The 14,775-nt window shown below is 37.3% G+C and overlaps 1 protein-coding gene across 4 annotated transcripts in view; it reads left to right on the top strand.

Moving 5' to 3' along the window:
• LOC121441613 (TGF-beta-activated kinase 1 and MAP3K7-binding protein 3) overlaps positions 1-11,727 on the top strand; it is a 65,995-nt gene extending 54,268 nt beyond the window's left edge. For all 4 annotated transcript variants that reach the window (XM_041642834.1, XM_041642835.1, XM_041642833.1 and 1 more), the window contains 2 exons: positions 4,245-4,346; positions 7,641-11,727. In XM_041642834.1, coding sequence (XP_041498768.1) covers positions 4,245-4,346; positions 7,641-7,789 — 251 coding nt within the window. In that variant the 3' untranslated portion in view covers positions 7,790-11,727. The remainder of the gene's footprint in view (positions 1-4,244; positions 4,347-7,640) is intronic.
• Positions 11,728-14,775: the final 3,048 nt, after the last annotated feature.

The following is a 14,775-nucleotide window of genomic DNA, read 5'->3' as shown; positions in this document are numbered from 1 at the left end:
TGCCCATCTTCCTCTTGAAGTAGATTGGTGCTGCCAGGAGCAGACGTGTCTCATTGTCATGAAAAGCCCTAAATTATTAAAACATTAAATGCCATATTCTGTAGTCTTTGAAAGATATGAAAAATGTCTATCTAACTGAAATATATCTCTATATATCCAGAAAATCTAACATGACTACAAGCTTGACTGTTATCGATGATCATCCATTAACAACCTGTGTTTCCTAATTATACATTACATTTTTAAATGAACTACATAATCACAATACCTTAATCAAGATCAGAAACACATATACGTATAACAAAATTGACCTTAAAATCCATACCAATGCAAATTATTCATATCTATATCATATCCCCCTTTAAAAGTAAAAGAACATTTATAAACAATATTTGGGAATATGGACACAGTTTTTTCTCTCCAAACTGCTTCCTGCTGATAATCAGGGCGCTGTTAATCAGATCTTTCATGGTATAACCTGTGTGCCAGGTTCATCTCAGTTGGCAGTTGAGTGAAGTAATTTTTTGAGGGTATTCACAGCAACCTTTCAGGAGAGCATGGTCTATTATACCATGGGATAAAAGCAATCCACAGGGTCTCATCCTCTGTGAAAACAAAAGAAGATCCTCTACAAAGCATCATATCCTTAGACCCAAATTCTGAAGTCATACCCTTATGATATCCATTCTGGTTTAGCTTGGTAGCCCATATAATGAAATGTCTCTCTGTACTTAGCTCCTTCACAGTCAAAAATTTTAAAGAAAACACATTGTACATAATCTAGACTCTCTGTGAATTTTCCATTTTTACATGGCTTATTTTTATTTCTTTTAATCTATAATTAACTGTATGCTATCTCTTTAAAGACTTTACCCTTTTTTAAAGCATTAATTTTATTCTCTATATTCTTTTTCTTCTCTCTCCCAAGCTTATGTACATTCATACAACACTGTGACCCATTCAGAGGTCTTTTACGTCTGAATCTGTCCTATTGTGAATCTGTAATTCTTTACTATCCAGGAGCACTTCTTAAAATGCTAAGCACTTTTTTTTTTATTTCTGTGGCTTTGTGGGAGCCTAGGCAGTTTGGATGCTAAGCACTTCTTAATAACTTAAGTTGCTCCAGTAGAGGTAATATGGTACCTCCTATTTCCTGCCCAGTCTAAACCTTAACTGCGCTGTTATCATGATAAGTACGATAGTTCCTGCCTGAGGTCAGCACAGTTCAGCCTGGTTGTAGAGCAGCAGGCTGCTCTGGATGTTGGCTCCACCTCTCTCCAATTTCAAAATGGAGGATGTACCATTTTCTACTAGCTCTGGGGCCGCCAGGTAGGAGCCACACTCAGCATTTTAAATCTGAGACTGAGTGTGTGGCAAAGAATCTCTTTTCATCCAAGTTACAGCCAAATCTGACAGGCAGAGCACTGCACAGCCTGGAAAACATCTCTCTGTATGGCAGCAGAAATCCACCATGCTCTCCCGCCTGACCAAGTCTGATTCTGCCCAGGCGGGGAGTGCAGGCATGGTCTCAGAGTACTTTCTTTCCAATCCCAAATGGGAACACAAACATCCAGTCCCATAAAAGCCATTGAAATGCTTTAACAGGGCAGGGAACCCTGATTGCTCTTTGGGCTGACGAGGGAGGGGGAATTGATTGGGGAAGGGGGAGGGAAATGGGAAGTGGTGGTTGGGAAGGGACAGAAATCTTTACAGGGAACCTTGATTGCTTTTCGGGCTGAGGGGGGGACTTAATTGGGGGAGGGGGAGGGAAATGGGAGGCGGTGGCGGGGAAGAGACAAATCTTTAATAAATAAATAAATTAAAAAATTAATAAAAATAAATAAATAAATAAATTTTTGAAAAAGCCCCAGGAAGCTGCATTTTGAAATGACGCGACTTTTTTTTCTGCCGCTGTTGCTGAAACAGGAAATCTCTCTATGGCACAGGCACGTCAGGGTGTCAGGTGTACTAAGAAGATCCTCAGAACTGAACCTCTTTGGCACCCAATTGTTAAGTACTTTGAAGGAAATTTGATGTTTGTTTTTGATGGTGGAATTTTATTACAAATGAAATAGAGAAAAAAATCAGTAAACTTCAAGGTAGACTGAGCTACAAAAAGAATAAATGCAAGATACCACAATTAGAAATATAAAAAGGGTTAGCCATTAAAAATGGTAATGAGAAAATGTGATTAATATCTTCAGTCCAATAAACTCTGCAACCTAGATAAACTATAAAAGTCCCAATTTTCAAAATTAACAGGCGAAATAGAAAATGTTAATAATTATATACATATTAAGTAAAACTGGATCCATTGTTTAAAAATTTGCCGCACAAACATAATTTTAGAACCACAGTTTGCTAGTGAGTGAATTCTTTCAAACATTTAAAAGGGGTAAAAAACAATGTTAAACACAATTTTTTAAAAGATAAGAAAAGGAAAGACTGCTTTCTTGTTGTTTGCTAAACCTTCAACATGAATTACACCCCAACCCTGTTAGCAACATTACATTCTCCAGAAAAGTAGTGTATTTGTTCAAATTGATGGACTTACCACCACATTCGATCCAAACTCGATATATCCTAGAGTTCATTGTTGGGTTTTGTCTTTTTTGTTGTTGTTTGTTTTCTGAGACAGGGTTTCTTTGTATAGCCCTGGCTATCCTGGAACTGGCTCTATAGATTTATAGAACCAGATCTATAGATCTAAAGTCCTCTCTATCCTTATTAATAAATTTCTATTTAAAAAATTTAGTTGAGATATGGTGTTGAGAGTATAAAATGTTACTATTATTTGCCAGATGATTTTAAGCCTTAAATCACAGATTTATGAAAAACTTTCAGTTTTTGAAATGGAGTCAGTTTTTTTTTCTGTGAAGCACTGTTTTTTCCTTTTGAAGATGGTCTTATCATAAACTATATGCTAGCTATTAGGTTTATAGATGTGCAACGCCCCACCCAATATCATTTCTCTAAAGGTACTTCTAAAGTTAGTATAGGTTGGCTTGCAGTAGCATTCAATTAAAAGCAAAACACTAAACTGCTAATAATTAGATATATGTTGGCATTCTAAGTAGACTCTTTAAGATTACCTCTGTAATGATGGTGCTAGAGAATTAGGGGACAGAAGAAAAGGGCCAACAGAAACCTTTTTGGATTGGCATCTGCCGTTAAGTGACACAGGTCTTCAGATAACTCAGCAAATCTCCCTTTACCCTCATTGCAAAAAAATAATATAATAATAATAATGAGTAGCATGGGTGTCATAGGACCTGAGCCAGTGGCTTTCAGATCTAATCTGTATACTGCTCAGATACTGGCCTCTGCATTTTCCAGGATGTTTGTGTGAGTCGGTAAGATGAAGGCATGTGATGTTGTAAAAGGGCTTTCCAAATTGAACACAGCTCACTGTTTTCTTTGCAGCCTTAGGAAACATTTACTATTTTACTCTGCTAATAGAGTTCCAGCTTTTAGTACATAAGTACCATTCTTAGAATTCTGAAGCAGTACTGAGGGATTGCATATGGGATCAGGAGTGATTAGAAAATGCAAGGTCTTTCATTTGCTCTTAAAGCCAAATAATATATAGTGTGCTAGTTGTCGTTTTTAATGCAAGGGTTGCTTACTAATAACCTGTAAATTCATAACATAGAAGATGATCATTCTAACATAAAATTGAAATCCCTGAAATGAGTTGGGAACCCATGTTTGTCACTATATAGTATTACTTTGAGTTGCTTCCATTTTCCAAGAAGTAGTATTTTCTATGTATTCCAGTCTGGTCTTTGCCTCCTAAATGCTGGGATTACAAGAATGTACTACCACCACCATCGCCACTGTCATTTTTTTTTGATCTTTTGAGACAGATTCCCATATAACTCAGGCATAGTTATGCCTTGTATGCATAGTTTGTTTTTATTCAGTACTTTTTTACTGAATGGTTTAATCAAAGGATCACTAAAGTATAATTTGCTTTTCATGTTTCCATTTAGTTGCTCTCACTGAGTCTTTAACTACATTGTTTCCATTATGACTTATTATTTGGGACCGGTGTCCTGCATAGCTCATAAAGAAGTGTTATATTTAGCATTTAACCTCAGACGCAATTGAAAGGTAATGTGAAGCAATAGGAAAGGAAAATCCCCTCAGCTGAATGGGAAGCAGGAGCAGTCATTATGAACCCATTTACTCTTGCTGAAGAATTATTTCCTTCCTGCTCAGTACCTTTGCTTTTTCTTATGCAGACTCCTCAGACCTCTGCACAATTGAGAGAAAAGCCCGAAGAATTAGTGTGACTTCCAAAGTACAGGCAGATGTCCATGAATCCCAAGCAGCAGCTGCAGATGGTTTGTACCCATGTCTCTGGAGTATGTTAACCTATAAAAATTATCATAACTACAACATGCCTTTAGTTTTATCTTCGAAAATTACAGTCCAAATGCATAATATTAAATGTTATAGTAGATCCCTGGTGTTTGCTAACAATGGTTTTAAAAGATACTTTTTATTAATTTATGCCTGCTTTATATGTACATCTCAATTTGTACTGGCCACAGTACACATGTTCAGTAGCCACATATGGACACCTTTTTGGACAGGCCAGGTCTCTAGCAATACTATATAGAAAGCAAGACAAAATCATTTTCAGATGAGTTGCAAGTTCTGGATGTGGTAAGATTCTCACACAAATGTCTAATGCTTCTTCAGCTTCATATGCTTTCATGCCATTGAAAGCTGGTCTCTAAAAAGAGTAGTATATGTTTGTATTGGAATACTTACATATTCCATAAGATGTATGCCAAATCACCTTTAATTTGCAAATGAAAAGGTAACGTCATAAGAAACAAGATGAATGAATGAAAGTACTTGTTGAGTTTTTTCCTTTATCATAAAGATATTTCAGAAAAAGAAGCTTTTTTAATTTATCATTGAAACACTTTCTATTTACTTTTTTTTGGTTTCTTGAAACAGGGTTTTTCAGTGTAACAGCTCTGGCTTTTCTGGGAGCTAGCTCATGTAGACCAGGCTGGCCTCAAACTCACAGAAATCCCCCTGCCTCTGCCTTCCGAGTGCTGGGATTAAAGGAGTGTGCCACCACTGCCTGACTTCTGTGTACTATTTTAATTGCATGCTTTTGAGCAATTTGTCTTCTTATTATAAATACTATACAAGCAATAATAAAATGTTTGTGAGGCCTTTCATTTTTATGAAAATAGACTATTATATAATTCAAAACCTACTTCAGCTCTTTATACAGTTTTTAGTGTATGTTGTACAAAATGCTTTCATTTGTGTCCTTTTATCATGTTCCCTGCTGTCCTCTTTTGTTGTAATAGGAGCTGCGGGCTGTGTTCCTGCCGCCCCAGCTCCTGGTCGCCTGGCTAGCTTATGCCCCGAAATAACAACACACAAACTGTATTCTTTTAAACACTGCTTGGCCCATTAGCTCTAGCCTCTTCTAGGCTAATTCTGATATCCCGATCAACCCATCTCTAATAAACTGTGTAGCACTGGTCTTACCAGGAAAGATTCAGCATGTCTGACCTGGCGGCTTGCTTCATCACGTGTGTCTGCCCAGGAGAAGGGATCATGGGCTCTGTTTCAGAGAGCAGAGCTGTCGAGTCTGAGCTCACTTCCTCTTCCTCCCAGCATTCTGTTCTGTTTACTCCACCCACCTATGTTCTAACCAATAAAATGCGCCAAAGCAGTTTCTTTATTAGCCAATGACGTTCCTCCATCACTCTTTAGTTCTCACTTGTGCATAAATTATTTTTTAATAAATATTTTCTACAAGGTAGTCTACAAACTGCTTTTAAATATGCCATAAAGGTGATTGATTGTTCATGTAAATCAAATTAAGCATTCTAGAATACTATTTCTATTTTAAATGAGTTGTATACTTTCTTAGCACTAAAAACAAATGTATTGGTCAGTTACCTCATAGTGATTCATGATTTCAGTGAAGTCAGCGTGACACTGAACAGGTAAAAGAGACTGACTTTACGAGGTTCAAGGAGGCCTTTTCTTTGTGTACATAGGTTTGAAAGCTGGTTTCAAAGGCTACGTTTAGGAATAGTATAAAAAGAATATAACAACTAAGGATTTAAGTTGTTAGCCTTTTTCACTCCATGACATTTGTGGTATTACAGTGTCACTTGTCCTAAGGGTAAAATTGGGAATTTTAGAGCCTGTCTATAAACAACTCTGTGGCAGTGACTTATTCATAGCTAAAGGTGGCACTGAAACATCCCCAAAAACTGTTTGTGGTCACAGGAATATGTTGAAGATCCCAGTGAATTTATTCTAACAAAAGATCACTTTTCTGACAAAAGCTTAGAGACTCCTCATAGGACAAAGTTTAGGGTTTAAACCTGTTTATTTGACCTCATGGAGTCACAGAAGATAGGTAATTTAATAAACTGGAAGTTACCTAGTTGGTTTTCAGTCAGAAATAGGCTTAGCCCAAAACAACTGCCAAAGCCTGACCAAGTCTCCATTTTCCGACCTTTCTAAATGGATATTAAGTATTACCACTTAATTAATTAATTAATTAATGGATATTAAGTATTACCACTTAATTAATAAGTATTGCCACTTAATAGGAATGGTTTCCAGTGTTCTCTGGGTGGGTTCTCTGAGCCTCCTTACCTTGCCATCAACTCCTAGGGCTAATCCATCAGCTCTGTGGCTTTCTATCCAGTAACCCTCCTTCTCAATAGGGATTCTTCCAACAAGGCAGAATTGCCAAATGAACTCTAGAAGCACAGCCCTTTTGAGTCTAAGGCCGGAGAAATTAAGACTTAAAAAGAATACAAGTTTCAAGTTTTTATGAAATCCTGAAAAATCAATCTAAATTTGTTTACATTAGATATTGCTACGTGTAGATACTTTTCAAAAAAAATATATGAATAACTTTTTGGCAAAGAGGAACAATTCTGAAAACAAAAGAATCATGTAGCCGGGTGGTGGTGATGCACACCTTTAATTCTGGCACTCAGAAGGCAGAGACAGACTGATCTCTGGGTTCCAGGGCAGGTCTCAAAAATCCAAAAAAAAAAAATCATGTCTATTGAATGAATTTTAGTTTTATAAATCGCTGTTAAGTCTTGTTCTCTTCACTATTCTGGGAACAACTGTGTTAGGAATTTTATTAGCTAGTGATGAAGCATTGGTATAAAACACATGTACATTCCTGGAACCAAGTGTCTCATGGGATAAAGTATCTATTTTGTCATCCATTTACTATTCTATGGCAGTACTTGCAGACAGGAAAGTCACAGAGAATACAGAATTTACTGAATATGCTGTCAAATGGTTCTCATGGTTTTTTCGTTCAGTTGGAACACAGCTTAATTAATGGGTAACAAACTAGAAAGGGTGTCTATTCTGGGCTTCTCCATATCCTTGTCTTAGATCACAAAAATGAGTGTTTAGAACAAAGTGGAACCTGTATCATCCAGCTTCTGTGCAGTTACGGTTTTCCAGTATTATGGTTACTAATTAGCGTATACACTGGTTAAGGTAGAAAGTTCTTCCCTTTGTTTCTGTGGTAGTTTGTCATTTCAGTTTTGGTCAGTTTGGGTAATGCTTGCGTAAACAATTTGATCTAGCTCCATTTCTCTTGGATCCCCTTTCCTCAGAACATATAAGTGGCTGCAAACAGAGTCCTCGGACGCAACCCCGAGATGAGGATTATGAAGGGGCTCCATGGAATTGTGACAGCTGTACCTTTCTCAACCACCCGGCCCTGAATCGCTGTGAGCAGTGTGAGATGCCGCGGTACACTTGAGTTGAGAAGAACTGAAACTTTGAGCACTTCACTGGAAGAGAAGCCTCAGGATGGTGTTCATCTGCCCAGCCTTTTCATTTCTTGGTTGCACAGGGGGAGGAGGAGGAATGACACTGTAGCTACTGGGCTCACAAAAAGGAAAACTGGGGAGGTCTTTCTTTTTTCCTTTCTTAACTCCTTAGAGAGTGAGAGGTAGAAGGAGATACTTGAAACTGGGAAAGGATTCAGTCCGGAAAGAATGTACACAGAGAAATTAAGGGCTTCTGTGGAATTGCAATTGTTAAAGTTCCTGCCAAATGGCTCTTTCTTTCTAAAGGTGAACTTTGAATTATGGTAGGACATGTTACAGTTTATGCAGACAAACTGTGAATTCCAGAGCAGACTTACTTGGTCACAGCTCTCTGGAAACCAAGGCTCCCTGTGCCTCTTCCTGCTGCTTCCTGTGAAGAGATGGACAGGAAAAAGCACCTGGGATATGCTTTATTTTCTTTTGCAAAATAATGACTTTATTTGTAATTGCTGCTTTTTTCAGGGGTAATTTCAAACACACATTCATACACAAACAGGATACTTCAAAATGTGATTTGTAGTAGTCAGGAATTAGGCATATCGTGCCCTTTGTGAGGACGTACAATCAGAGGTAGTAAAATCTCTTTTGCTTGAACAATGGGTCATCAAGCTGCATCGACACTGGTAACTAAGACATACTTGTGCCACGTGAGTTACTGTATTCTTTTCTTAGGTTATTGGTTTTAAAAGTAATGAAGTATGGTTTTAGAAAATGATATTCTCAAAAAACCATGCTTTGCCAGTAGCACGGTGAATGTATGCCAAATGCAAGTCCATTCCAAAACCATTTTGAAATCCTGAGCTCAGCTGTGGTTCCTAAATGCTTGCAGTATATAGGGTCTCCCACTTCTAGTTTGTGATGAATACATGATGTTTACAGCGCAAACATACTTTGTACCTTAGTCTAATTTAGCTGAAAAATCACTATGAGCTATTTATTTGCACATGTGTTAACCAGCCAGTGAGAGAAAAAATTGAAGTTGGACAACATCATAAAAGTTGCATTATTTGTGTCATAAGGGAAGGCTACTCACAAAATATGATTAGGCTGGGGCTGCAGCTAAGTGGATGTGCACTAGCCTAGCAAACACAAGGTGCTCTAGGTTTGAAAAGAAAAAGAAAAGATACTATCAAAGAATGCTGTATACAGGGGGCTTTGACCATTTTTTTTAAAAGCTGAACGGCTAGATCATACTGAATTCTGATAGTTCGTGGAATACTAAAGCACTACTTAGGAGACAGAATGCAGATGTGGATACACTGAAGAAGATAATAAGTAAGGCCACTTGCCGTGATGTATCATGAGAAAATTAATAATATTATATTTAAATAAGTTCTCTGCCTTAAATTTCCTTCTTGGCTCAGAATTGAATTTTAGAATCTCCCCATTTTGGTGAACATAGACAGCAATAAAGTTGGTAGTTCTCCGTCCTGAAGAATTTTACCTGAGGAAATACCAGGTCCGCCACCCCCTCCTGTATACACAGTCACTTTGTACTGTCACTAATTTAGCATTAGTCTCTGGCAGACCTGGAAAAATAAGCTGCACTCAACAGCGTAATGAAACCAAAGGCATAACTCATTGTAGTTTTCTATTAGAACCATAATTTTACACACTGCATATAGCCTTTATATGTGGAGAATGCCCCAAAATACATCCATTTGTCTCACAAAGAGCATGATTATATAATTACTAGTAAATATCTCTCATGCAACTGTGGCAAACTGTGAAAATAATAATGGTGGAAAAGCAGACAGGCTCAAAATCATGGACTAGGAAAGGGTGAAAGGGCTTGTAACATGGGTCTCTTGTCAATCCCCAATACCAGTCTAGCAGTCCTACTGTTCTTTAAGGTGCCCTTGCCGTTGTATGGTTTCTTGTCTCCCTTAGTGATGGACAACTCCACTTGCTGTTACCACACAAGTTAAGGGGAACATATATACTACTTGGTCTTCTTCCTAAAAGATGTACAAGTATTCATAGTGAGATGCTGAAATACCAACAGTTAGTGTGGCACTTGTTAGTTGAAAATGAAAGTAGCATGTGTGAAAAGTCTGATGCTTTATTAAAACCATGTAGATGATACTTAAACTATTGCATGAAAATACACCAAGGCCATTAAGCTGTTAACATACAGTAGTAGATGCATGGTTTCAGTCCTTTGATGATATATCTAGTCAATCATTTCTTTCACCTGATAGAAAAACAAATGAGTCAACATTTGATTTGCTTGGTGTAGAAGGTGGGTATGAGACGTCAGAAGGACTTTAAGGAAGTTTGGTACATGTTTTAGTTGTTCGCAAGATTCATATGTCCACATAGACTGCGTTCAGTACCTAAAACTGAACAAAATAACGACACTGATTATTTTGAAACATTTAATTGTGTTCCATGTATGGACTGCTCCTTACCTATGACCAGATTGATTAAGAATTCATTAAACCTTCCAGGTGCTTTTTTTTTCCAGAATGTTCTCCTAGTCAGATTGGTATGCGTAAGTGGGTGGAATATAGTGGTAAGGTAGAACTTGGGGTGGTACCTGGCTGCTGAAGTGTCCATGCCCTTTGGATCAGTTGTTGCACTCCTGTTTCTTGTACGAGGCTCGCTTTCGTAAAATACTAGTTTAATGTATCTGGTAACACAACCCTGACTCTACATTTTACATTATTTCACTGGTTTTGTAAACTGGGTTTTTAGAAAGTACGTTTGCCATTGTGTTAAAAGAATATTGCCCCCGTAAATTTTGGAGTTCTTCAGGTTTAAAGTGAAAATAGAAGAGCCAGAAACCTCTAAGCATTGTGAAATGTTTTGGATTGATACTGATCTAGTTTGGAAGAAAGCAGAGGCAAGGGATATTAAAGAAACAAAAGAAATGTGTTGTATAAATATGTAGTTTTAGAGCAGATTAATAATGGTGGAGGAAAGTGTTGCTAACTTGTTTATTTCCCAGGAAGAAATGGGAAGTGTGATATGCAGTTTAATTTTTAAGGAGCTGGTCTCAATTTTAGTACTTTCTAATTATAAAAGAAATCAATGTTTCCTTAAAATTTTGTCATTGGTTTGTCACACTTATCTAAGGATTTATATCCAACTCTCTGTGACAACTCAGTTTTATATAGTCTTTTAAAAAAGAGTAATGTTTATGTATTTCTGACAGTATGAAGAGAAAGAATATGAGGCATAGAAGAACTGTCTTAGAAATATCAGTGATGTATCCTGAAATGTGAAGATGTCCCTTTAAGATTACAAATTGAATTCTTTTAATATTGTACCATTGTTAGACCTTGAATGAATCCATGTTGCAGTGTGTGTCTGTGTATCTCTAGAGAAAAGGAAGTGACAATTGAAATGTTTCTTTTCAAACTCAGAGTCGAGCGCTGTCTGTGTTGCACCACTACTGTATCTTTTTTGAAAGAATTAACAGTATTTCCCTCTTGTGAAAGTTAATTCTGATGATGTTTTACATTCACCAGATTTGTTTCTCTATTATTTGCATCCCCAAATATTTAATTCAAGTAGAATTGTGCATGGCTTGAGCATTCAGAGATAACAGGATGAGTCAATTTTAGTTTGTAAAGCCATGAACAGTTTGCTTTGAGACTGAATAATAGTTCTGAGTTCTTATGTATAACAACATTCATTGTCCATGTTTCTTTCCCTACTGTAAAAGAATTGATCATTTTCTTCATTAAAGTAGCAAGAAGTTAATTAAATCTTGTACATACCATGTCTCTTAGATTTCTGAGTATGCTGTGAAGGACATTATTTTGAGAACAATTTGTACAAAGGCATATTAAAAGGCTATGCATGCATCGTACCTCCAAGCAGTACATCTTCAGAAAGTCAAAGATTCCTGCAAAATAAACTAATAAACTAAAAACAAGCTCTACATTCTGCATCTTTTCTGTGAACTAGTTATGATTCTAAACACTCGTGTTTCTGCATTGCAGAGCTAATTGGCACATTTCCCATATTTTAGGGCATGTAGTCACATTAGGCTTGCGGTGAGTATCATTAGGAACCCATTAACTCTGACTTGAATGTTTGGTCAAAGCACGGATAAATAGGTTTTATAGAAAGTTTGGGAAATGTTAGAAACTCAAATGCTTCATTCCATTCAACATTATTTACAGAAGAATTAGTAGTTTGCTTTTTTAAAGTATCATTTATAACTAGATTTTTAAAGATAAAAGAATCTGCTGAATTTTTCCACCTGCAGAGAAATTGCCACAGCTGGATTATAACCTTTCCTTTAGGAATTTCTGCATGTCGTAAGAAATTTGTAAACATAAACAGTTCTCTGATACCCCACGTACTCATTGGTCACCTGCCAAAATTATATATAAGCAGTATTCATCTTTGTCATTACTCTTGGATTATTTTGAAAATTTTCAGTATCAGTATTTGTAAATACACTTAAGTTAAGCACATTGTGCTCGCGGCATCTTAAATACTGAATATTCTATGTTGAGTTCCCCTAATAGGCAGCAGACTTAAAAGTAAGCTTTCCTAAATTAAAATATAAACAGAACACTTGAAATACATAGCTCATATCTTTTTACACACATAAATGAATTTGCATGTTCTTGCTCTCCTGTTGGAAGCCATTTATTAAGAATGTGTTCCTAAGGACACTCCCATTTAGTTAGGCTATACGAAATCCTACAGGTTATGAATAGGGAGAACATGGTATGCCATCCCTAAAGAGGCTAAGGCAAGAGGATTGTGAGTTCAAGGCAGCTTGGGCTAGAATAGTGAAACGCACTCCCAGGGAAGTGTGTTAATACTTTCTTCCATCTTCAAGATTTTAGGCTGTCTTTTAAATGATTTATTCTGAAAGAGTTATTTCAAGTATTTGTTAACTGCACTGATAATTTTCTGTGGTGCTCATTCATGTTAACATTTGTGAGAAGTGTGTTACCCATATTGTGATTTGTCTTCAACTACTGCCCAGGACCTAGGGATGTAGCTCAATAGTTGGACACACATACCATCATCACCACACCATCACCAAAAAGAAAATGAGATTCTGACCAGCTTAATTTCCATACAGAAGGCTATGGGATAGATAGTCAGAGGGAGGGTCAGTTTTTGTGTTGGGGGCTATACAGAGTTTGTTTCCCAACTGCAGTTCCCCTCTACAAAAACTCCACTAGACTCCCCTGTTCATGTGGCATTGTCCAGGTAATGTTTTGCGGTGAATATTTCAAAGATAGTATATCTAATAAACTGGTTATGGAGAATCATGCCTCATTTAGGGAGACTGAAGCAGGATGATCACTATGAGTTTAAGACCTCAAATCTTGAACATGCTAAAGAGGCATTCCATTGCTGAGCTACAAACCCAACCTGTGAATAAAAGTTCTGCATGTTTCAGAGTCTCAGAATCTCACTGTGTCTCTTGTCCTGCCTTCTGAACATTGGTAGGTAAACTTGGTAAATAACAGGTGTGATGAAGCCTAATTTGTAGACCTGACTTGTGATTTGGGAACTGAATGTGACAGGACTGCCACCCTGAACTCAGCAGCTGCGGCTGCCTGTACAAGATCAGTACAGTCAGCATCCCAGTGCGGAGTGGGGAGGGACTCATAAGCTCCCACCCTTAGCTGACCAGTTATTGGGGCTCAATGGTAGGGGGAGTGAGAGTAAATTTTCTTTTAAGTATATGGTCTCTATAAGTTAACCATCCTCCAACCGTGTATATATGGACCGCATAAATGGGGTGGGGGGGAGAGAGAAAGCGTGGCATGAAGCTGGGAAAGAGGGGGAGATGGATGTGAAAGGACAGGAATACAGGCAAATGTGAAGCGTGTATATGATGACAATACTGAAAAGCAGCTTCACTATCCTTCCCCCTCCTCAGCACCAACACACATGATGTTGAATACCTGCATAAAATCTAAGAACTAATGGAATGTATGCTTTGTTCTTGTCTCCCTCCTGGTTGCTCTTGTGCTCCCTCCTCTCCCTGTCTTCCCATCTCCACCTCTCCTCTCTTCCCTCCCATCTCTTTTGTCAATCCGCTCCTCTTCCTCCCCACCCACTACTCAACTACCGGTGGGTCTGGAGCCAACACAGATGGCGAGACTGTCATTTAATAAAAAAGAATATGACATTTAAAAATTAAGTTTCAAGTACAGGGATTTGAAAGACATTGGGTAGGTGAAGAACCTGAGCTTAGGCTTCCTAAGCTTCCTGACAAACCTGTCTTTTACATTGGATATGGTTCAGAACGACCTGGATGAATTTCCTTTCTAAAAACTTTATAGAATTAATAAATGATATTGCATAGTTTTCTATATTTTAACATGTGAATGATATTCTTCATGATGTTTATGCAACTCATTTTTCCCATCAAATCAACATTTTAATTAGGAAGTTTATACATACAGATATACTTACTCTAGTTTTTCAAATTGCCATATAGGATTCAATTATGTGACTATCAGAAACTTTCCATTCCCTTGTCTCAGTTTTCTAATAAAAACAGTAGTATGTAAAAGAAAACCAAAAAACCTAAAATATATTTATGAAATTCTCAAAAAATTTAATGAAAATATTTTAAGAAAAGAGCTGATGGTTGGCCATGGTATCTCAACTTGTTATCTCAGCACTCAGGAAAGGATCTTAAGTTTGTAACCAGGCTTGTCTACAGACCAAAAAACCTTGCAACAAAGCACAACTCAAATGGCTGTCCATATTGGTATGCAGGCATGGTGTGGTTAATACATGTCTCTATCATATTAATTATATATATATATATATATATAATAAGCTGGGCATGGAAGATCATGAAGATCATGCTTATAATGCCATCACTCAGGAGGCTGAGGCAGAACCAAGATTTTAAGGTCAGCCTATGCATATCAAGAACCTGTCTCTGAAAAAAAAAAAAAAGCTTTCCTAACATCCTAAC

This window comes from Microtus oregoni, unplaced genomic scaffold, assembly GCF_018167655.1.
Source record: "Microtus oregoni isolate MIOR12 unplaced genomic scaffold, Mior012 000079F_ref0000094, whole genome shotgun sequence".
Taxonomy (NCBI): domain Eukaryota; kingdom Metazoa; phylum Chordata; class Mammalia; order Rodentia; family Cricetidae; genus Microtus; species Microtus oregoni.
This window is presented reverse-complemented; position numbering and strand designations above follow the sequence as displayed.